The sequence below is a fragment of the Vipera ursinii genome (assembly GCF_947247035.1).
Source record: "Vipera ursinii genome assembly, chromosome: 1".
In the NCBI taxonomy this organism is placed as follows: domain Eukaryota; kingdom Metazoa; phylum Chordata; class Lepidosauria; order Squamata; family Viperidae; genus Vipera; species Vipera ursinii.
The window spans coordinates 308,802,754-308,826,979 of NC_139512.1; the positions used below are offsets into that span (position 1 = coordinate 308,802,754).

The window sequence follows — 24,226 nt, forward strand, 5'->3', positions numbered from 1 at the left end:
ATATATATATATATATATATATATATATATATATATATATATATATATATATATATATATATATAAAAAATGATTTGTACTACTTGCAAATACCATAGCAGCAAATTAGATTTTCTTACAAAGGTCACTTGTTATGGAAGCCTTCTCTAATGTAGCACATGGAAATGTTTTGATACAACAGATTTGATGGGATATAAGTCCACAAATTCTTAGCTAGCAGTCTGGAGGTTGCCAGGTTGAAGAGACTGGTCTATATGATCGAATCTGCTGGATGCTGGAAGGAGAAGAAATTCCTCAATTAAAACAAAATAACTAATTGTAGGCCAGTAACTAGAGTGGTAGCCTTTTTCTGTTGAACCTACATTGTTTGTGCCATAACAATAATGGAGCAAAGTAGTTTATATTTTTCCTGATACAAAGTAAAGTTCTCCGCTTGCTAAATGTCTATGGAGCAAGTATAGGAACAAAACCAAAGGGGAAAAAATGGCAGCCCTATATGCATGTTCCTACTTTAAAAATAACTGGATAGTTTAAAAATATCTCATCAAATGTCTACTTTCCCAGCAATCAGCTGAATTCACAAGGCTTATAACAGAAAATGATACTAAGTAATTGCTCAAGTTGACTGTAAAATACCTTTAATAATGTATTTGATAGTTTCAGAGAACTATAAATATCTACTGTAATCTGCAAGTTAATTTAAGTCTGAAGGTAGTCTGCCTTTTGCTTTGAAATGACATAGTATCGTTGATTATTTCAGAATAAATTGTAAGCAATTAGAAATTGTAACAAGGCAAGTTTATTTGTCAGATATACATTGCACTGTGCACAACATCACTGTGGGTTGTTGCTTTTTGGGAACATATTTTTTTTTCCTATGGGAACAGTCTATTTGGCATGAGATGTTCAAGACACATATGTAAGTAACAAAATAAAATAATGGATGGTAGGATTATCAGTGACTACAGTTCTTTATGGTGGTATTGTATTTCAAGAACCATAGGAAGCACATTTCTAAATAGCAACTATCAGCATATCTCATTTTATTGCAGTTTGCTTTATTGCACTTCGCAGATATTGTGGATTTTTGCAAGCCCCTCCATCAATAAAGTATCACAAGTCGCTGAAGGCTCAGATGATGATTAGCATTTTTAACAAAGAAGTATTTTAAATTAAAGTATGTACCTTCGGTTTTGTAGATGCAATCCTACAGCACACTTAATAAGCCGTGGTATAGTATAAACATAACTTTGGAGAAATATATACTTTGGGAAACCAAAAAGTTTGTGTTACTCGCTTTATTTCAATGGTTGTGTTACTGCGGTGGTCTGGAGCCAAATCCACAATTTCTCTGGGGCATGCCTGTACATGAAAGTTACAGTAAAAGAGAACATGCATCATCCTACACTGATTTTTGGTATTTCCAAGGCAGGTGCTTGGCAACTATATGTCATACAACAGTAGGACCATCCAGATTGATCTCTGCTACTTTGGAATTAATGTTATTTTATTCTCTTTATCTAAAAATTTAAAGAATTTAAGCAAAGGTCACTCAGAACTGGACTATTCTCCCCCCCCTTATCCATCTAATTATAATTGTTCTGATAACTTTTTAGATAAGAATCCTAAAAATATATCATAATCTGTAATGTGCCACTGATGAACTATTTCATGGTAGGATAACCAATGGAAGGAACTGAGAATTTTAATTAAAATCTGTATTTTACATTGCAAATGATTACATTGCAGATTTATATATAACATGCATCTTAAATTGCAAGGAACAACAGCAGGTTAAAAATAAGCTTGTAAAGACTAATGCAGGTGAGGCAGTAGTTTTCAGATTACATAGAACTATTATATACATTTCAAGCAGATATCCTGCTTGTTAAGGCTGGGAAGAGAACAGTGATGACTAGAGCAGGCAAGGTCACAAAGAGCTTGAGACCAAACTGTGGTGCTTATAGCACATAAGTACAGAAATATCTCTGTTACAATGAACAGGCAAGAGAAATGTGTACAATTGAACCATGGATCTGCTATCTAGATGGCTTGAGCTTCACAGTTTGCTTTCATGGATTTTCTTCACTATGAACAGCTTCTCTAATATCTGCAACAAAACTCTTATTTGTGTAAGTGTGGTATGTATGCATTTATGCCATTTATCTTTTCTACAATGAAGCATTTTACATAGCGAAGACATGTCCGTGTTCATTTGGATACATCATGGGTCTAATACTATAACCTAGTAGAAGTTTTTGTAGTGATCAGAAATGGCAATTCTTATCTTCAGATCCCAGTTTATTGACCTAAGTTAATACCTTCAATTACAGCTAATTTTGCAGAAATCTATTGTGTAGTTGAAGCTCTTTCATAGTAGATTACCACTAGGCTGTTCATTTCTGTTAAATTATGTCTTCTGATGAACCCCAGCTCAGTTATTTTGCAATGATTCAACACCATTTTTCATAGAATAAACAAGATCAACGTTTCTTGTCATATTCCATATGTTAACTAGATATTTTATGGCAATGAGCAGATTCTGGAGAGAGTGTGTTACATTTGATTGTATCACTCTCTTGAAGCTCTTTTGGTTTACAGCATTTTATACAGTCACCTTCCGCACTTAAAATGGATGGAAGGGGCTTCTGGGCAGGCCCAGTGCCTTTCTGAGGCAAATTTCATCACCTCACAGCCACAACACATCCTACTTTTGAATCAAAAATATAGTGTAAATTGTCTTGACAGAGCCTTTACATAGCTTTTTTAAATACTTGCACAATCACAATGTAGAGGGGAACCATAGCTGGTTCACAGAGGCCTAAAGCACACTGATAAAATATTTGATCCTTTCTGTTTGACTGCTAATTAAATAAATTCTTTGTTCCTTTTTTTAACCATTACCAAGTTTTGCCTGTTTCTATAATAGCTTTGTGTGTGTGTGTGTGTGTGTGTGTGTGTGTGTGTGCATGTATCTGCACACTCCATATATTTCAGATGTAGATTGTAAATACAAGCCAGCAGTGTGCAGCAGCAGGCAAAAAAGCCAACGCAATCCTAGGCTGTATTAACAGAGGGACAGAATCAAGATGACGTGAAGTATTAGTACCACTTTATAAAGCCTTGGTAAAACCACACTTAAAATACTGCATCCAGTTTTGGTCACCATATTATCAAAAAGATGCTGAGACTCTGGAAAGAGTGCAGAGAAGAGCAACAAAGATGATTAGGGGGCTAGAGGCTAAAAGATAAGAAGAAAGGTTGCAAGAATTGGGTATGTCTAGTCTAGTGAAAAGAAGGACTAGGGGTGACATGATAGCAGTGTTCCAATATTTGAGGAGCTGCCACAAAGAAAAGAGGATCAGCCTATTTTCCAGAGCACCTGAAGGCAAGACAAGAAACAATGGATAGAAACTAATCAAGGAGAGGAGCAACCTAGAAGTAAGGAGAAATTTCCTGACAATGGAACAGCTTTCCTTCAGAATTTGTGGGTACTCTGTAAGAGACTGGACAGCCACTTGTCTGGAATGGTATGGGGTCTCCTGCTTGAGCAGAGGATTGGACTAGAAGACCTCTAAGGTCCCTTCCAATTCTTATTCTGTTATTCTGTTAAGTGACTCATGAAAGCTTATGCCCGGGGTGAGTAACTTGCAGCCCAGATGCATATGGCTATTAAGTGTTTATGATTGTGTTTTTGTGATCTGTGTCATGTCAGGAAGCACATTCCAACTATAAATAGGCCTTAAAATAAGTATAACAGAGCTTTTAAAAACAAAGACCTGCCCAATCCTACCTCATCCCAAACTTGTTTACTGGTACCAGACGTTTACCCACTGCACTCCTAAATATTATTAACTGTAATGCTCTGCCACCAAAAGCTTATCCATCTTGGCTTCTGGGGTAATTAGTCTATGAAGTGCTTTAAGATTCTTTGTGAGTGAGAGCTTTAGGAGAGGGACTGATCCACTGCATCCGCACCTTTATGTCAATGAGATTTGCACTTAATGGCCATGTTAGAGTAGCAAAGTAAAATTGTGTTCCAATTCAGAATGGCCTCATCTAATATGAATTAATTGCTTATTTATATTTCAGACCTAAAACATGCTTAAAATTGGGAAAGTACTGTATAAAAAGTAGTGCATTTGTAGTGACCAAAACTTAAACTTAAAAAGCAGTTTATATCCAGGACCAGCAAAGTTCTATGGCCCATTAATTATATTCACAGTTCTATTACAGACAGTGCTGCTTGCATTTTAGCTGTCACAAAGCCCTGATAAATAACATTCCCTTTGGATAAGCAGAATATCCAGTGGCTTTAGATATTAGGTTAAAGGAAGTTGGGGGGTTAGGGGGTCAGGAGACCAATTATTTGTTAATTACCATGTAATTTCAGTGAGGATGGCAATAGTATGGATTTGCTTTCTAATGCTAAGTACAATGTAAATGTTGTATCCCTGGGGTCTTTGGAAAGTTGCTTATAGGAAAATAGGAAACAATAATAGAAAGTGCAGTCATCTTCCTCTCAAAAGTATTTAAATCGCAGGATCATAATGACTGTAGAATCCCTTTAAGCATTTCTAAGGACGAAATGCCAGAGATTCAATTTGGAATTAAAAATATTTGGCTTTTACAACTTGTCTTATCCTAGCCTTTCAGGATTTACTGATTACTTTGAGAGGATCGTGATATTACCAAATAGTTTACCAAAAAGACCAGTTGGAATTAATGGAGTAGTCCTAATAAAAAGATAACAGCAGTCGGGGGTTGGGGGGCATGATTGGAGGACCTGGAAAGCCAGGTGGAGGATATAACTTTGGCATTTGGGAGCCACATTTTTTAAAAAAATAATTGGCAAGTGAAAGGTATGATGGACAAGGAGATGATAGAGTAAAAACTCTGAAAGGGAAAGAGTGTGGAAAATTGTGTCCCTGGTTATTTACAATTTATTAACGAAATTTGGTAACATGATTTCTGAGGACTTATAGTGTGAGAAAAATAAAAACGGGACATCTTTGATTCCCTAATATGTTACATCTTTCCAATCTATAGACAACTGAAAGTTTTGAAAATAGTTCATGGAATCTTCTTTATGCAAAGTAGAGAAGCAATAGTGGATGGAAGTAACAGAAAAGTTACAAAACCGTAAGAACTTTTGTTTTTAAAGAGAGAGGAGTTAATTATCATAATATGAAGGTTGAAAAGCATATAAAAGGCATCAAAACTAGAAAACAAAATGAATCACAAGCCTTCCAGAGTTTTGTTAACTTTGGAGAAATTGCTGACTTATTAATAAAGAATCAAATTGTCAGAAAGATACTTTGTTGAAAAATGAGAGACATATTGTTAGAAATTAAAAACCTTTATTTTTGACAGAAGTAATTGAAATATTTCTAGCCACAGGGATTATCTCTGAGTTGAATTTTGCATATTATATGGTGGGGTATGAATACTCAGTTGAGATGGATTAAATCTATGGAAATTGCAGTGGGCAAAATTTGATTCCAAGTTTGTAGCTCTAGCAAATGATATCCCATCCATGATTCATTTAATAATTAAAGAGGCATAATCAATTAGTCTGGATTGAAAATTAGTAGTGATCCTTGAGGCTGACAATAATATCATCAAGACCTCAAATCTACTGTAGAGTTCAGTCTAAGAAGATGCAGTGTAAATTATGCTAGATTATTAGGTCAGGTCAACAGTCATGGTGGTCAAAAAGTTTTTACAATAGTTTAAATCAGGGAAGAAAGTTTTTCTATCTTATATGTTTTTTTCAGTATTTTAATGAAAAATAGAAAAAAACTTTTGGTCTCAACACCCAAACACAGCTGGTGCATCTTCCATGAAACTGTAGTATTGGGTATGTTGGAAGCAACAGTTAACAATCAGTTTCCCAGTAAACCACTATACAGGTAGTCCTCAATTTATGTCTGCAAGTGAGCCTGGAAGTTGAAGCATTCATGTGCCATTTTTCAGCTTTTTTCACGATGTTTGTTAAGTGAACCCATGGTCATCAATCCCAATGCCACAGTTGTTAAGTGAACTCATTAATTTGAATGGGTGATTTTTTTTTTATAGAAACCACAAAGCCGACCCTCCCAATATGTGGTCACATGACCACAGGGGAGGCAACACAACCATTTACAATGATCACGGATGCTTTATAGGGTGAAGCAAGTGTCCCATGGCCGTTGTAACTTTGAATGGCTATAAAATGACTAGTTGTTAAGCAAGGACTACTTGTACCCAAAATGTTCTTCACCACTATATGGCACTCCTTCAACCTAGCCATTTAGTTTTTAATGCAGTAGGATCTTATTGGCACAGGATCTTTCAATCAGGGACAGGATCCAGGATTGGGCTTTTGGAATAGCAGTTCCCCTAAGGCACTGACACTAGTGGATCAGACTCATGAAACATTTTACTCAGCTCTTGCTCTTCATTTTTGCCCTTGAAAAAGAACTCATCAGAGCAGGTAATAACATGAAAGGACTACAGAGTACAGCATTATAGGGAAAAGGCAAGCCTACACTACTAGCTTATAGTCTGGGAATTAACTGGTCTTTTTTGTTTGTTGGAGACTACATCATATCTATGTATTTATGAACTTATTTTAACTACTGGGGCAGATAGAAGAAGGTCTTTACAAATTATCCCTGTAGCAATTTCTCACCAGGCCTATTGTAAGTTAAATGAGTCCTTATATTTTACAGACAAAGGGAACTTCCTTCTCCCCTTTCTCTCTTTATGCAATTTAGGTAGAAGCAAGGTGTTTCTATTATTTAGTGTTTAAATAATATACTGTTATTTCATTAATGTAATAAATGTCAATTAGCATTCATTGCTATATGGGCATGTGGTGCATCTAAGACAACTATTATGAGCATTTTATTTTATTTGTAGTTGAACATTCTGCATCTTAATTACTTAGGATTTTTTTCCAATTCCCAATACTGTTGAATTCTAACTTTTTATAAAACAATCAGTTTTATAACCACACCAGATATCACTGAGATGCCACTTGGAGCCCAAGCAAACTGGATTTCTGATAAGGTGATTCCAAAGCTATTAAATGCTATTATAAAGGCAAAAATAAAAGCTATATAGGGAAATCTACTGAGCTTCAATTTAGAACAGTTTTTTGATGTTTTAAGTCTGCTTGTAGAGAATGGGACACTAGGGCAGTATGAAATACATTTCCAGAGTACAAGTAGAAAACTTGAAATAAAAGTAGGAGGGGGTCTTTGGTGCTTCCTCAGCTTGGTTGTTTTCTTGCAGACATTTCATTACCCAAGCTAGGTAACATCATCAGTGACACACTAGCACTAGCTCTGATGTTAGCTAATTTGTCTTTGGGTTTGTCTTCAAGAAAACAACCAAGCTCAGAGAGCATCAAGGACCCCTCATTTCAACCCTGAGCTCAACCCTGAGCTACAAATATTTTCCTTTAAAAAAAAAGTATGCTATGAAATTTAAAACTATGAAATCCAAAACTTGGAAGTATGTTTAGGATGCCTTTCCAATCTGATAACAATCAGAAAAATACTTTGTAGCAACTTTGGGTGGTAAATAGTAAGTGACACCTAAGAAACTGAAATCCATGATACTACATGATACATAGAAAGCGGTATCATTGCAATTAGAGCAGCTGATGGGGAGATGGAACAAAATTCAGTTTAGGAGGACTGTAAAACATACTGACAAAAACCTGAAAGTTCTTTAAGTTAGCTATTGGTGAGATACTTCTCACACTCCCTTTCCTCTACATTTTTTTCCCAATAGGAATATGTTTGCTGCTAACTTCCTGTCCTCTTGTTTCTTGGTTCTGGATATGATATGCTGAAGGTTAGCCACCTGTGTAAAATTATTTGGTTAGAATGAAGAAATAAGAGGAGGCATGGTAATATGATGGTAAAGCTTTTTTTTCAAAATGTGCTGGAAGGAATAGGCAGAAATAATGTGGTAAAAGAGAAAAAGAGAAGCAGGAAATTAATTGGGATGAAATGTTTTTGTCCTAGAGCAGAATCTGTTGGATGCAGCCTTTTCAAACACTGTTTCATGATATGGGAAACAATTCAGCTTATATTAAATATCAGAAGTTCATAGGTGTGCAAAGGACAACCCTAGGCTTTGCAAATTACCAACCCTCTCCCCCAATGGCAATTTTCTTCTCCTAGAAGCAAACACAGTCCATTGAGGAAGAATCTAAAATATTCCTGTCAGACATTGCCTTACTTGGGATAATTTTCAGCTATCTGAGGCTATTTAGAAAATATTTTCCTGAGATGTTAATATATAATATATGTTAATATATAATATATAATTATATATTTCAAATTTTATATCCCAGTAGATAAAAACAACTCTTTCAGTTTTATTACAACAGCAATAATTTATACAGCAGCTTGAAGCTGAAAGAATACTTTCACATTAAGGTAGTTTAATTAAACCTGGAGAATAGAAAACTCTTCATTTCAATTGCCAACCAAAGAAATTTCCCCAAGGTTTTTTATGGAACAAATATTAGCAATATAGCATATATCAGAGGTGGAACAGAATGATATTAAAAGGAAATATACAAGTGGACAAAAATGAACAGAAAAAAATTGTCACAAATTAGATTTGGGGCAAAAAGGTAGTTCTAAATTATTATATTATATGGTGTGTTAAAATACAGTGATTTGCCTGCATTGTGACCACATCTGCAAGACTTTAGGTTGGAGAAGGTCACTTTAGAAATATCTCCACATTTGTCTTGCCATTTTCTAACTTTTCTGAGATGAGAAAAACTGAAATAACTTTACAGAAATTATTCTATGAAGTATTTTTTAGAAATATAAGCTAAAATGATGAGAGGGGTTGAGCAAGATACTTGCTTATTTGTGATGTCCTGTCATGACCATTACATAATTGCCTGTGTCCCACTGTCCATGCAAGGATCTGCTTTTCCCAATTAATCAATTAACCAAATATTCTACTGTGAATGTAACATAGTGTTTCTACAAAAGGGATAGCAAAACCATACAGACTAGAGATTAAGACATTAATAAATGACTGTGAAGGTTTAAAGCCATCGTTTGTTATGGAAGCTCTTCTCCCAATCTATTGCACAAGGTGGCTGTAGGGGAGAAAATGGAGAAACAGGTCAGCACTGAGCTTTGGGACAAAGTAACAAATTAAGATATATACAGTAGCTGATAAATCAGTGTCACAGTAAGTACTGAATTTGGATTAATCTCATTGTTTTAATTTTGAAGTATTATGTTTGTTTTTCTATAGTCTAAGGTAAAGGTAAAGGTTCCCCCACACATGCGTGCTAGTCGTTTCCAACTCTAGGGGCCAGTGCTCATCTCTATTTCAAAGCTGAAGAGCCAGCGCTTGTCCTAGGACATCTCTGTGGTCATGTGGCCGGCATGACTAGACGCCAAAGGTGAACGGAACACTGTTACCTTCCCACCATAGTGGTCCCTATTTTTCTACTTGCATTTTTATGTGCTTTCGAACTGCTAGGTTGGCAGAAGCTGGGACAAGTAACAGGTGCTCACTCTGTTACATAGCACTCGGGATTCGACCCGCCAAACTGCCGACCTTCTGATCGACAAGCTCAGCGTCCTAACCCAATGACCTACTACATCCCTTTTCTATAGTCTAGCTATAGACAATTATAGTTAAGCTATAGACAAATATACATCTAGCTGCCTGACAGGGGCAGTGCAAATCAAGTGATCATGAAATAATGTGGACATCTTTCCTGCGGGCCTTTTCGAAGAAAGGCCAGATTATTACTTTTTCAATAAACAAATGAGTGGTAAAACCCATAATATTTCTGTCTAAAATTATAATGAAAACCCCATTATTTATACTAGGTGTCTTCAAACGTGGCCCTTTTATGACTTGTAGACTTCAACTTTGGCCACCTAATGAGAAGGAAGGACTCACTGAAGAACATCATAATTCTGGGAAAGCTTGAGGGCAAGAGAAGAAAGGGACGACAGAGAATGAAGTGGCTGGATGGAGTTACTGAAGCAGTAGGCGTGAGCTTAAATGGACTCCAGAAGATGGTAGAGGACAGGAAGGCCTGAAGGAAAGTTGTCCATGGGGTCACAATGGGTCGGACACGACTTCGCAACTAACAACAACAAGACTTCAACTCCCAGAATTCCTCAGCCAGTGTGCCTGGCTGAGATATTCTGGGAGTTGAAGTCCAGAAGTCATAAAGGGGCCAAGTTTGAAGACCCCTGATTTATACAATAGATGTTCTCAGTTATAATAAATTCAGGAACTACTGTTGCAATGAAAAGCTACAGATTATTTCTGAAAATACGGTCCACTAGTTTTCTTCTCATTAGGATTTAAATATTTCTTTATTTTTATCTACATGTATATTTTTATGCAGTACGATATTATGAAATAGAATTACACTGTATTTTTGGGTTCTGAGTCTATTCAAAAACAGATTCTGTGAGGAACCTTCCAGACGTTTCCAGACTGGTGACAATGTCTGAATCTGAAAACACACTTCCATGGGTAAAATCTAAATTTTGGCACATAGTGCCAACCCTTTGAAGTAAGTTTACAAAACTCCACAATATATGCTGGAACTCGGTCTAAGTATACAATAGCAATAGAATCTTGAAAGCCTAACAGTGTATTTTTCTTCTTCTCTTCCCTTCTTCTTATATCATTCTTATACCTTCTTATACCATCCAGAGTCAAGGCAGGTTCACTCAAGTTTCATTTGAACACATTCTTCCCAGGCTTAATTCCAGTTGCATCGTTTTTGGTTTTATTGTAGTGAGCCACCTAGAGTTCTGTTTATGATGAGTAGCCATACAAAACTTTTAAATAAACAATAATAAATACAGGTAATCCTTGATTTATGACCAGAATTAGGGCCAGAATTTCTGTTGCTAAGCATGAAGGTTATGGGTGGATTTTGCAACATTTTGCCATGGTTGTTAAGCAAATCACTGCAGCTGGGTGAATCATGTGGTCATTAAGCGAACTGGGCTCCCCCCGTTAACTTTGCTTTCTGGAAGCCAGCTGGAAGAGTTGCAAATGGCGACCACATGGCCCCGGGAACCTGCAACCATTGCAAATACATAGAAGTTACCACGTGCCTGAATTTTTATCACGTGACCTTGAGGATGCTTGACAGTTAAGTGAGGTCTGGTTGTAAGCAGTGGCAGGATTCAGTCAGCTCATACCACTTCAGCAGAACTAGTAGCTAATTTTTTGTTCCGGAAGTGACATCCACACAGAGAAATTGTCAGGACCCACCTCAATCTACATCTTAGGAAATAAGAACTCTTGGATGCAAGTTAGTCCAAAAAGGAAATGTTTACTAGGATGGAATCGATTGTGGCAATACAAGACGGGATCTAACAGAGTTACATTTCAATCCTATATAAAGCATTCCCATTTCAACCCCCTCCCCTCATCCATTTGGTCAGGCTCCCATCATTTACTTAGGTGTCAGGCCCTTCTGTGGGAAAGGGAACTCTCCTTGTGTTTATTGTTATTGCTTCTTCCTTTTCAGTTGTAAATGAAGATGTGATCCAGATCTCTCGCTCCCCCTCTCTCCCCCCGGATCAAATGCTTCCCTGGTGTTTGAAGATGGCCTATTTCAATCTAAGTAACCATCCTCTCCCCCCCCTCAGAGAGATGGCAGAATCCCCAGAATAAGCACAATATTCTACCCATACATTTATGAAATGTGATATAAATGGATTCTGACAGAAATGGTTATTCACATATCTGAATCCCACCACTGGTTGTAAGTCACTTTTTTCAGTACCATTGTAACTTTGAATAGTCACTAGATGAATGGTTGTAAGTTGAGCACTACCTATAAATAAATAGATATTTTGAAGGAGGCTTCACTGAGTTCAATGTGACCTACTCACAGGCAAGTGTAACCTTTAGAATGTACCTTTATTCTGATTTGACAGCTACTCTATACGTTTCCCTTTTATTGCTGTTGTTTTCAAAATAGGACTTATTACTAGTTATGGATTGTACATGAATGGCATTCTGGTGCAGAATTCCTCGGAACTGACCTATTATATTTCTGGCCTTTCTCCTTGGAGTCTCCATGCCTTCAGAGTTCAAGCATGCACAGCAAACGGCTGTGCTTTGGGGCCGCTGGTGAGTTCTTCCATTTACATTCTGAGAACGTAATAAATGTCATTTGATACTGAATATCAGAGTAATGGTGACGATTCTCAGTGGTCAGTATTAACCCATCTGACATTTTACAAAAATGCCATTAAAAGCTGCAATGGATTCAAATAGCTTACTACTAAGCACTTTTTCAAAATATCATATAGATACAGTAAAGTCAGAGAATTTGGGAAAGGGAGAAATGAGGGAAAAATGTGTATAATTGAAATTAAGGGAAGTTGATACATTTAAAAGGCACGACTTGCTTTAATCTGATTTATAAGGACACAGTTAAAGAATTACTATTCCAGGATGAGGAAAAAACTTGCTAGCTCCTCTTTGCCTGAAAAGTATGGTGTGAAACATTCATAGAAGATCAAACAAATTATACATCACACCTTGAAAGATGTTGTCCAAAGTGATACCTTGCTTTAAAAAGCTATGAATTTAAAATTAAGTATTTAATGATGTAGTAAAGCAGCAAATGATGCATGAGAATTTTTAATATTAGTTTCTCTTCAAATTGAAAGCAAACATTTTATAACTTAAATGATATTTATATTGTTCTTTCATCTTAATCATTTTACAGTTTTGCAATGTTATGCTCTCGCAATGCATACTTTAAAAGTGTAAAATATTATTGTAATGTGCAGTATAAATTTTGTTATTATATTTCCCCGATTAAAAAAACAGTTCAAGCACTATATCATGTGGTGTCAAGTATAATATATTCTCCGCCTTTGTGGAGCTTACCCCCCAGTAAAATCTGTGAGATAAAACCTCTCATTTTCCTCATCTTACTCAAAACAGGGGGAAAAAGTCAGAAGTACATATTCTAGCACTTCTGGTAAAATTTTACTTAACAACCTCTCAGTTTGTAATAACACCTTCACTGTGTGAAGATTACCCCAGGAAAGGATATCACATTTTTTTTTATTTTGGTTTTGTCTGGGGTTTTCCATTTTCTTCCCAAGATTCATTACTTTAAAATGCTAGTAATATCATTCATCTGTAAAACAGAATTGTGGACCTTATTACCATTAAACATTGTAGAGCTTGAATGGGGCTGATGAATATTTACTCTCGAAAGCACAAGTGGCTTTTTGCCAATTTTTTTTACCTATCTATCTATCTATCTATCTATCTATCTATCTATCTATCTATCTATCTATCTATCTATCTATCTATCTATACATACACATATACATATACATATACATATACATATACATATACATATACATATACATATACATATACATATACATATACATATACATACTGTATACATATACATATACATATATGAATGATTGAGGCATTTAGGAAACAATCCACCAATCCTTGTTAAATTGTTGCTGTTTGTCTTTCATATATTTCTTACCCCATAGGGACGCGGTGGCTCAGTGGGTTAGGACGCTGAGCTTGTCGATCAGACGGTCGGCAGTTTGGCGGGTCGAATCCCGAGTGCTGCGTAACAGAGAGAGCGCCTGTTACTCGTCCTAGCTTCTGCCAACCTAGCAGTTCGAAAGCACGTAAAAATGCAAGTAGAAAAATAGGGACCACTCCGGTGGGAAGGTAACAGCGTTCCGTGCGCCTTTGGCGTCTAGTCATGCCGGCCACATGACCACGGAGATGTCCTTGGACAAGCGCTGGCTCTTCGGCTTTGAAACGGAGATGAGCACCGGCCCCTAGAGTCGGAAACGACTAGCATGCATGTGCGGGGGAACCTTTACCTTTACCTTTAAGCCTATTTATAATGCATGAAAATTGCACAGCAATGACCGTGCTGGTAGAATTACACCCTTAAAATGTTTGCTTGTTCTCTTTCAAGTTCTCCCATCCCAGGTACAACATCATTATTTGTAAGATCACTTCCCATGTGGCATTAATGTAGTTTATTTGCCTTTTGTATTATCTCTTCTGATAATATAGTGTTTTCAGCACTGGCCCTCCTCTTCTACAGTGGCTACAAATCCTGTACTTTAACTGTCTCTTAATTGATCTGTGATTATCTGTATTACTTTCTCCAAAATAAAAAAAAACCATTTTCCTGACCAGTGACCCACCTCTAGTCACAAAAACTGAAATACACTTCTATTTAAGAAACACAGGCCTAATCAAGATATTAAAGTACCAGAAGCACATTTGATTTTCTAAAGTATTTCTCTCTCTCTCTTTACCATTTATAACTTAGCTCTCTGATTCTTTTTAATAAAAACAAGGGCATCTCCCAACAGTAAGGTGATGTTCTGCTTTTGGCTATTTTTACTACAGATCTTTTATTTAATGTGCCTGGAGTAAAGATTTGTATCCATAGGTTTGAGAATTGCTCTTGCATAACATTTTATTTTATTTTTTCAAAGAAGTGGCACATGATTTCAGATTTGATGAAAAGCTAGGAAATTCATAGTTAAGAATATTAACTATATTTAAACAGAACATTACTTAAAAATCTGAACTAGTTTCAGTATGCTATTTATGGAAATAATTGTTATTATGTCTTTTTAACTGATCTAATACGTTCTGACTAGAAGATTTGTCCCAAAAACAAATGAGAGATAATGTAATGATATGAGAGATAATATCAGATATATCTTGAACACTATTGAGGAAAACATGGAGAAAATAAAAGCAAAAACAGAATTTATCTGAAGAAGAAAACCAATATCTGCCCCAAATAACAGAATTTAATATCACCATTAAACCAGTTAAATACTTGAAACTCTTCTTTTTTTATTAAAGAGTTTTAAATTTTTTTTACAATACATATCTCCAAAACCACCCACCCCAAACCACCCCCCTTCCCCCCACTTCCCAGAGCTGAATACAGGGTTATAGATATAATAATCATATTCTAAATAACATTATCCATTATAAAATTAACCAAATTCATAATCTGCTTTAACTCCCCTTTAACATAGATACATTCAAATTATTAAAAACATAATAATAATAACTTAAGCAAAAATATAATCAATACTAATACTAAAATTAATAACAATATCCCTCTAAAATCTACTCATAAGCTAAGTGGAACTTTTTAGTCCCATATTTATTCTGAATATAATCTATCCATCTTCTCCAAACTGAAATATATCTTTCTTGTGAATGATCCTTCAAATAAGCAGAAATCTTAGACATTTCTGCAAGATTCGATACTTTAAGTACCTATTCTTCTATAGTAGGCAAACTATCCTTCTTCCAGTATTGTCCCACCAGCAACCATGCTGCTGTTATCAAATTCAACATCAGATTGGTTTCTTTAGTATCACAATCTACAACAATACCCAATAGAGAAAACTTTAATACCTGAAACTCTTCTTAATGAAAAATAATAAAGACTTACTTAAAAGTTAACTTGGAAACTTAATGGAAGATATTCTAAGATTGAAAAAATTAAACTTGTTCTGATAAGGTAGAATATTGGGAGTAAAAATGAATATTTTACCAAGGATTAATTTTCTGTTCCAAATTATTCCAGTGAAAATTGAAGATAAGGTATTAAATAAGTGGCAAAAACAAATAACAGGTATTATATACTCAAACAAAAGACCTAGGAATAAACTCAGGATTTTTCAAGTTAAGGTAGACTGGCATTAACAAATCTTAAACTGTATTATTCAACTAGCTGGATTAGATTACAGACTGGTTTCTATAACTCTACAATGGAGTTACTAGTAATGTTGGAGCAGGAATACCAAAAGGGTTACAGATCTTTGGTTGGATTCAAACAGAAGTATGCAATTAATAAGATATCATTCAACTATAAATAGTAAAAAATATGTGATAAATATAGACATTCTTTCTATATGGAGCAAAGTATGCAATAGGGTATCCCAATGCTCTGTCTTAGGCCCAGTACTCTTCAATTTCTTCATCCCATAAGAGCTGTGGTGGCACAGTACTGCAGGGTGACTCACTGCTCACTCCAGGAGTTCAATTCCCATTGGCTAAAGAGTTCTGCAGCTCCAGTCTAGTAATACTAGATAATCTAGTGGTGGTTTGAATGCAATATTGCAGGCAAACTCTGCCCACTGCCAGGAGTTCGATCCTGACTGATCCAAGGTTGACTCAGCCTTTCATCCTTCTGAGGTCGGTAAAATGAGGACCCATATTTTTTGGGGCAATATGCTGACTCTGTAAACTGCTTAGAGAAGGCTGTAAAGCACTGTGAAGTGGTATATAAGTCTAAGTGCTATTGATATAAACTGGGGATAAGGGATGGAAGGGGAACTCATCAAATGTGCACATGACATCAACCCAACCCTCCAAAAGATAAGTTCAAGATACAGAAGGATCTCGACAGACCTAAACACTGGGCCCTATCTAACAAAATGAAATTCAATGTTGAAAAAAGTAAGGATCTATATTTAGGCAAGAAAAACCAAATGTGAGGTATAGAATTAGTGGTAATTGGCTCAATGGTAGTAACTGTGAGAGGAATCTTGGAGTCCTAGTGAACAATCACTTAAATATGAGCCAGCAGTGTGCTGCAGCTGCCAAAAATCCAACACAGTTCTAGGCTGCATTAACTGAGGGATAGAATCAAGATCACGTGAATTGTTATTACCACTTTACAATGCCTTGGAAAGATCACACTTGGAATATTACATCCAGTTTTGGTTGCCATGGTATAAAAAAGATGTTGAGTCTCTAGAAAGAGTCCAGAGAAGAGCAACAAAGATGATTAGAGGACTGGAGGTTAAAACATACAGTATAAAGAAAGATTGCAGGAATTTGTTTTGACTAGTTTAATGAAAAGAAGGACTAGCGGTGACATAATAACAGTGTTCCAATTCTAAGGGGCTTCCCCCAAAAGAGGGGGTCATCCTATTTTCCAAAACACCTGAAGACAGGTCAAGAAGTAATGGATGGAAAGTAACCAAGGACAGAATTAACTTAGAATTAAGGAGAACTTTCTTGACAGTTAGAACAATTAATCAATGGAATGACCTGCTTTTAGATGTTGTGGCTGCTTCAACATTGGAGGTTTTAAAGAAGAGATTGGACAATTATTTGTCTGAAATAGTATAGGGTTTCCTGCCTGAGCAGGGGGTTGAACTAGAAGACCTCTAAGGTCCCTTCCAACTTTGTTATTCTCTTAAAAAGATTATGCTGCAACTTGCTTTACAATTAGACATTCATTTTCATGAAGGTGAATGTACAAAATAATTTGATCAGGGGGATGACAATTCATATAGATTCCAGGACTTAATTCTTAATAAAACAAAGAAGAAACCTCTCAAGAGTCAATATGGTCAGTATTGCCCGTTGGTTTCATTCTCTTATTTCAATTCCATCCCAAATAATTCAATCGCTTTTATTTTTAATTCCATTCACTCTACTGGTATTTCCTTGTTTAGAAATTCATAAAACTTTTAAAAAATCATTTATTTATATACTGTATGCCCTTTTAAATCTTAATCTTAATCTTGCTCTCTTTGTGCATTTTCACACAGCAGCCTTAAATGCCTCCATTGCTGTAAATAAAGCCAATTTAAGAACACACAATCTGGGTGTCATGTCTTATCACTGATACTGATCAAATGTTCTGTCGGGTTGGAGATTTCATGGCCCCCAATTGATGGGTTTCTCAACTTCATTCCTCCCGCTACTCATGCCTGGAAAGCAAGCAGCAATTACTTTTTTTTCCCTATGACTAGATTTTTTTAGGACGTATGTTTTCCATTTTTGTGACTAACCACCCTCAAGCAATCATGGAAAGTGTGCAGCTAAAAAGGAATGTAAAGATAATTTGATCCAAGCACCTGCTTGGTATAGGAAATGTTAATGATAGTGGTGATGAAAATTTTCACCCATCTTTTAGTGAATTGGTGGGAGTTGGGGAAACTGTAGCAATGGTTATAAATGATACCTAGCAATTAGTAGGATAAACTAGTAAACTGCTGTCAGTTCATTCCAGTCCCACTCAGAAAGATAAAGTTAGAAATATGTAGGGATAGACAGTATCACCATCAGATCTATTCATAACTGGCTGATAAACCACACACAACTGGAACTGCATCTACATGGAGGGAAATGAACAGTGGGGTACCACAAAGCTCTGTTTTAGGACCAGTACTCTTCAATATTTTCATAAATGATTTAGATGAGGGAATAGAAGGGGAACTCATCAAATTTGCAGATGACACTAAGCTGGCAGGAATAGCCAACACCTCAGAAGATACCTCGAGATCCATAAGGATCTCGACAGACTTGAACACTGAACAAAATGAAATGAAATGAACAAAATGAAATAAGGTTTTACAGTTAGACAAGAAAAAAACAAATGTATGGGTATAGAATTGCTGGTACCTGCCTTAATAGCAGCAACTGTGAGAAGGATTTAGAAGTCCTATTAGTTGTTGTTGTTAGCTGCGAAGTCGTGTCCGACTCATCGCGACCCTATGGACAACGTTCCTCCAGGCCTTCCTGTCTTCCACCATCTTCTGGAGTCCATTTAAGCTCACGCCTACTGCTTCAGTGACTCCATCCAGCCACCTCATTCTCTGTCGTCCCCTTCTTCTATTGCCCTCGATCTTTCCCAGCATTAGGCTCTTCTCCAGTGAGTCCTTCTTTCTCATTAGGTGGCCAAAGTATTTGAGTTTTAGCTTCAAGATCTGGCCTTCTAAAGAGCAGTCAGGATTGATCTCCTCTAGGACTGACCGGTTTGATCGCCTTGCAGTCCAAGGGACTCGCAGGAGTCTTCTCCAGCACCAGAGTTCAAAGGCCTCAATTCTTTGGCGCTCAGCCTTTCTTATGGTCCAACTTTCACTGCCATACATTGCAACTGGGAAGACCATAGCCTTGACTATACGCACTTTTGTCGACAGGGTGATGTCTCTGCTTTTTAGTGTGCTGTCTAGATTTGCCATGGCTTTCCTTCCCAGGAGCAAGCGTCTTTTAATTTCTTGGCTACAGTCCCCATCTGCAGTGATCTTGGAGCCCAGGAAAACAAAATCTGTCACTACCTCCATTTCTTCCCCATCTATTCGCCAGGAATTGAGAGGGCCAGATGCCATGATCTTGGTTTTCTTAATGTTAAGTTTCAACCCAACTTTTGCACTCTCCTTTTTCACCCGCAACAAGAGGCTCTTTAGTTCTTCTTCACTTTCTGCCATTAGAGTGGTATCATCTGCGTATCTTAGGTTGTTGATATTTCTTCCAGCAATCTTAATTCCAACTATTGATTCATCTAGCCCTGCCTTTCTCATGATGTGCTCTGCATATAAGTTAAATAGGCAGGGCGACAGTATACAGCCTTGCCGGACTCCTTTCCCAATTTTGAACCAATCAGTGGTTCCGTGTCCAGTTCTCACTGTTGCTTCTTGACCCGCATATAGGTTTCTCAAGAGACAAATAAGATGGTCTGGTACTCCCATCTCTTTAAGAACTTGCCACAGTTTGTTATGATCCACACAATCAAAGGCTTTAGCATAGTCAATGAAGCAGAAGTAGATGTTTTTCTGGAACTCCCTAGCTTTCTCCATGATCCAGCGTATGTTGGCAATTTGATCTCTAGTTCCTCTGCCTCTTCGAAATCCTGCCTGTACTTCTGGTAGTTCTCGATCCACATACTGCTGAAGTCTAGCTTGTAGGATTTTAAGCATGACTTTACTAGCATGAGAAATGAGTGCAATGGTGCGATAGTTTGAACATTCTTTGGCACTGCCTTTCTTTGGAATTGGAATGTAAACTGATCTTTTCCAATCCTGTGGCCACTGCTGAGTTTTCCAAATTTGCTGGCAAATTGAGTGTAGCACTTTTACTGCACTGTCTTTTAAGATTTTGAATAGCTCAGCTGGAATACTGTCACCTCCACTAGCTTTGTTGTTGCTCAGCTTTTCTAAGGCCCACTTCACTTCACATTCTAGGATGTCTGGCTCGAGGTCAGTGACCACCTCATTGTGATTATCAGGGACGTTAAGCTCATTCTTGTATAGTTCTTCTGTGTAATTTTGCCACCTCTTCTTAATCTCTTCTGCCTCTGTTAGGTCCCTGCCATTTTGGTCCTTTATCATGCCCATTTTTGCATGGAATGTTCCCTTCATCTCTCCAATTTTCTTGAAAAGATCTCTGGTCCTCCCTATTCTATTGTTTTCTTCTATTTCTTTGCACTGTTCATTTAAGAAGGCATTCTTATCTCTTCTAGCTATTCTCTGGAATTCTGCATTCAATTGGGCATATCTATGTTTTTCTCCCTTGCCTTTCGCTTTCCTCCTTTCCTCAGCTATTTGCAAAGCTTCCTCAGACAGCCATTTTGCTTTCTTGCATTTCTTTTTCTTTGGGATGGTTTTGGTTGCTACCTGTTGTACAATGTCGCGAACCTCTGTCCATAGTTCTTCAGGCACTCTGTCTATCAGATCTAATTCCTTAAATCTATTTGTCACCTCTACTGTATATTCAATAGGGATATGATTTAATTCATACCTGAGTGGCCTAGTGCTTTTCCCTACTTTCTTCAGTTTAAGCCTAAACTTTGCAAGGAGAAGCTCATGGTCTGAGCCACAGTCAGCTCCTGGTCTTGTTTTTACCGACTGTATAGAGCTTCTCCATCTTTGGCTGCAGAGCATATAGTCAATCTGATTTCTGTGTTGACCGTCTGGTGATGTCCATGTGTAGAGCCGTCTCTTGGGTTGTTGGAAAAGAGTGTTTGCTATGACCATCGTATTCTCTTGACAAAATTCTATCAGCCTGTGCCCTGCTTCATTTTGTACTCCAAGGCCAAACTTGCCTGTTATTCCAGTTATCTTTTGGCTTCCTACTTTAGCATTCCAATCCCCCATGATGATAAGGACATCATTTTTTTGGTGTTAGTTCTATAAGGTGCTGTAGGGCTTCATAGAACTGGTCAATTTCATCCTCTTCAGCACTGGTGGTTGGGGCATAGACTTGGACTACTGTGATATTGAATGGTTTGCCTTGGATTCGAACTGAGATCATTCTGTCATTTTGAGGATTGTATCCCAGTATTGCTTTTCCTACTCTTTTATTGACTATGAAGGCTACTCCATTTCTTCTGAGGGATTCTTGTCCGCAGTAGTATACCTGATGGTCATCTGAATTAAATTCACCCATTCCTGTCCATTTTAGTTCGCTGATACCTAAGATGTCGATGTTCAGTCTTGTCATCTCTTGTTTGACCACGTCCAGCTTGCCTTGATTCATGGATCTTACATTCCAGGTTCCTATGGAGAAAAAATCTTTACAGCATCGGACTTTCCTTTCACCACCAGACACATCCACAGCTGAGCGTCCTTTCGGCTTTGGCCCAGTCGCTTCATTCTTTCTGGCGCTACTAGTACTAGCCCTCTGCTCTTCCCCAGTAGCATATTGGACGCCTTCCGACCTGAGGGGCTCATCTTCCAGCATCATATCGTTTTGCCTTTTGGTACTGTCCATAGGGTTTTCATGGCAAAGATACTGGAGTGGGTTGCCATTTCCTTCTCCAGTGGATCACGTTTTGTCAGAACTCTCAGCTATGACCTGTCCGTCTTGGGTGGCCCTGCACGGCATAGCTCATAGCTTCATTGAATTACGCAAGCCCCTTCGCCACGACAAGGCAGTAATCCATGAAGGGGAGTCCTATTAGACAACTTCTTAAACATGAGCCAGCAGTGGGCAATAGCTGCCAAAAAAAGCCAATGCAGTTGTAGGCTGCATCAACAGAGGGATAGCATCAAGATCACAAGAAGTGATAGTACCACTCTATACTGCACTAGTGAGGCCACGCTTGGAATAGTGTGTCCAGTTCTGGTCACCATGATACAAGAAAGATGTTGAGGTCCTAGAAAGAGTGCAGAGAAGAGCAACAAAAATGACAAAGGGTTTGGAGGCTAAACTGTACAATGAATGGCTATGGGGATTAGAAGTGTTTAGTCTAATAAATAGAAGGATTAGGGTGACATGATAGCTGTCTTGAGAGGATATCATAGAAAAGAAGGGGTTGAATTATACCCCAAAGCACCTGATGACAGGACAAGAAGCAGCGGGCAGAAGCTCATTAAAAATAGAAGCAACCTGGAAGTAAGAAGAAATTTAGTGACAGTGAGAACAATTAATCAGTGGGATGGCTTGTCTCCCAGAGTTGTGGCTGCTCCATTGTTGGAGGTTTTCAAGAAAAGATTGAACAACCATTTGTCCAGGATGATATAAGGTCTCTTGACTTGGACAGCCCTATGATTCTATTCTATTTTGTTCTTAGTAAAATTGAAGAGCCATAGCTTAAGTTTTCAGATTCATTCCTCCATTTGCAAGTTTCAGAAATCTGTGCTAATGTGCTAATGGTGGGGAGAATACTGGAACTCATTTTCCAGTAACCATGGAAAGCTGATTTAATGTTGAGAAGCAAGCTATTCTTCCCCAGTCCAGTATTTGTGCTTGAACATAAAGTATTGCATTGTTATGAATGAAACAGTGAGGTCACTGTGATTTGCCTAGACAGACAAATCATTTGAAGATGGATGTAGAAGTCATTAATAACTGTACAGGACATCCTTTCTTAACTTATCACCTTTCAGAACAATTGGAACTGTAATTATGAACAGTGTTGGCATGTTTGATGGACACTTTAATTGATAGAGAAAACAAGATGTTTCCAGGAGGACTAGCAAAAAGAAATGGGCTGGGAGCCCAAAAGTAAGTAGGCAGACCCAGAACTTTAAACCTGGGCAAAGAGTCAGCAGAACTTACAAACAAAACAAAGACATCTTGGACAACTATGATTATAAGCAAAGCCTAGCAATTGTTTCTTATCAGAATCGCTGTTATGGACTTCTCCTTAGGTAGTATTCTTCTGTGGCTGTATGGAAAGACTCTACAGAACTGCGAAAATGGTAGCTGGCTATGGACCTGAAAAGTAATGCAAATAGATGCACAACAAGTATTCCCAGTTATTGTCTCAGAGGATGGGTAGTATTTTTAAATCTTCAGTAGGAAATAGTGGCAACAAATGATATTAGTAACAATTGATATTATTAATATTTATTCCACTTACATATTCCAGAAGTACAAAGAAAATGTTGTAATAGGTTTCCTGTCCATCTCACCCTGTCCAAGAGTAATTTCATTATTTGGATAGTTTTAGTTTACTTGTAGTCAAAGGTAAGTGTAATATCTTTCTTAGCAATGTATTTGGATATCAAAATTTACATTAGAGAGAGTAGAAGAAAACATAGGTGCAGCACTGGTAGATTACAACACTATTTTCTCTTTCTTCTTCCTTTTGTGATACTCAGGTAAAAGCTCATACAACTGAAGATATACCTAAAGGAAACATTGAACTGTTTGTTATTAATGGTGGAGCCAAAGAAGTTAAAGTGAAATGGTTTCCCCTGAGTGAACCCAATGGGCAAATAATGTATGCTGTTCTTTTCACTGGAATCTTCTATGCTGACAAAGGTATTTCCATTTTGATACATTACTGGAGAGCTGAAGTTTTACTTGCTCCTTAAGATATTTACAGAATAAGTGTTTTATTAAAACATGAATCTGATATTGCTAAAATCTATAGCACAGAAACACAAAAGCAACAGAATTGTTTTAAAGTAAAAATGGAAAACATTGACTTTGATGGAACTTGAAAATATGATGTTGGGCCTTCAGCAATGATTCTTAAATGCTGTTTCAGACTTACAAGTATACCATCACCAATCTACCTGTGGAGGAATCTCCTTTCTAATAGAATTGTTTAGTAAGCTGAACATATCCCTGCGCATTACTGTGTTGAATTATATCCATCCATAGAAAAAAGAGCTTAACTTACTCATGACTAAGTTAAATTGACTATAATGGACCTATTCTGCAGAGATGGAGGTCAAGGATATGAAGGGACCGTGCGCAAAAAACTGCCTGCCTTAGTATCCTGTTATCCGCATGTCTATGAGCTCATTCCAATTAGCACTGCCAAGGACTGCGAGGAACCACCTAGATATGAGAGACTCTGCCCTGGCTGGGATGTTTGGATGTTCTTTAAGATTGACTAGGGAGTATACCAATAGACAATGCTTTTTCTGTGCGTTATTTCCTGCTTGTTAAAACTGTATAAATACAATAAACTCTG

The 24,226-nt window shown here is 37.2% G+C and overlaps 1 protein-coding gene across 1 annotated transcript in view; it reads left to right on the forward strand.

Moving 5' to 3' along the window:
* Nucleotides 1–24,226, forward strand: part of USH2A (usherin) — a gene marked incomplete at both ends in the record, with an annotated part of 509,528 nt that overhangs the window by 256,867 nt on the left and 228,435 nt on the right. The window contains 2 exons of the mRNA XM_083377756.1: nucleotides 11,996–12,147; nucleotides 23,403–23,565. Of these exons, the coding sequence (XP_083233882.1) occupies nucleotides 11,996–12,147; nucleotides 23,403–23,565 (315 nt within the window). The remainder of the gene's footprint in view (nucleotides 1–11,995; nucleotides 12,148–23,402; nucleotides 23,566–24,226) is intronic.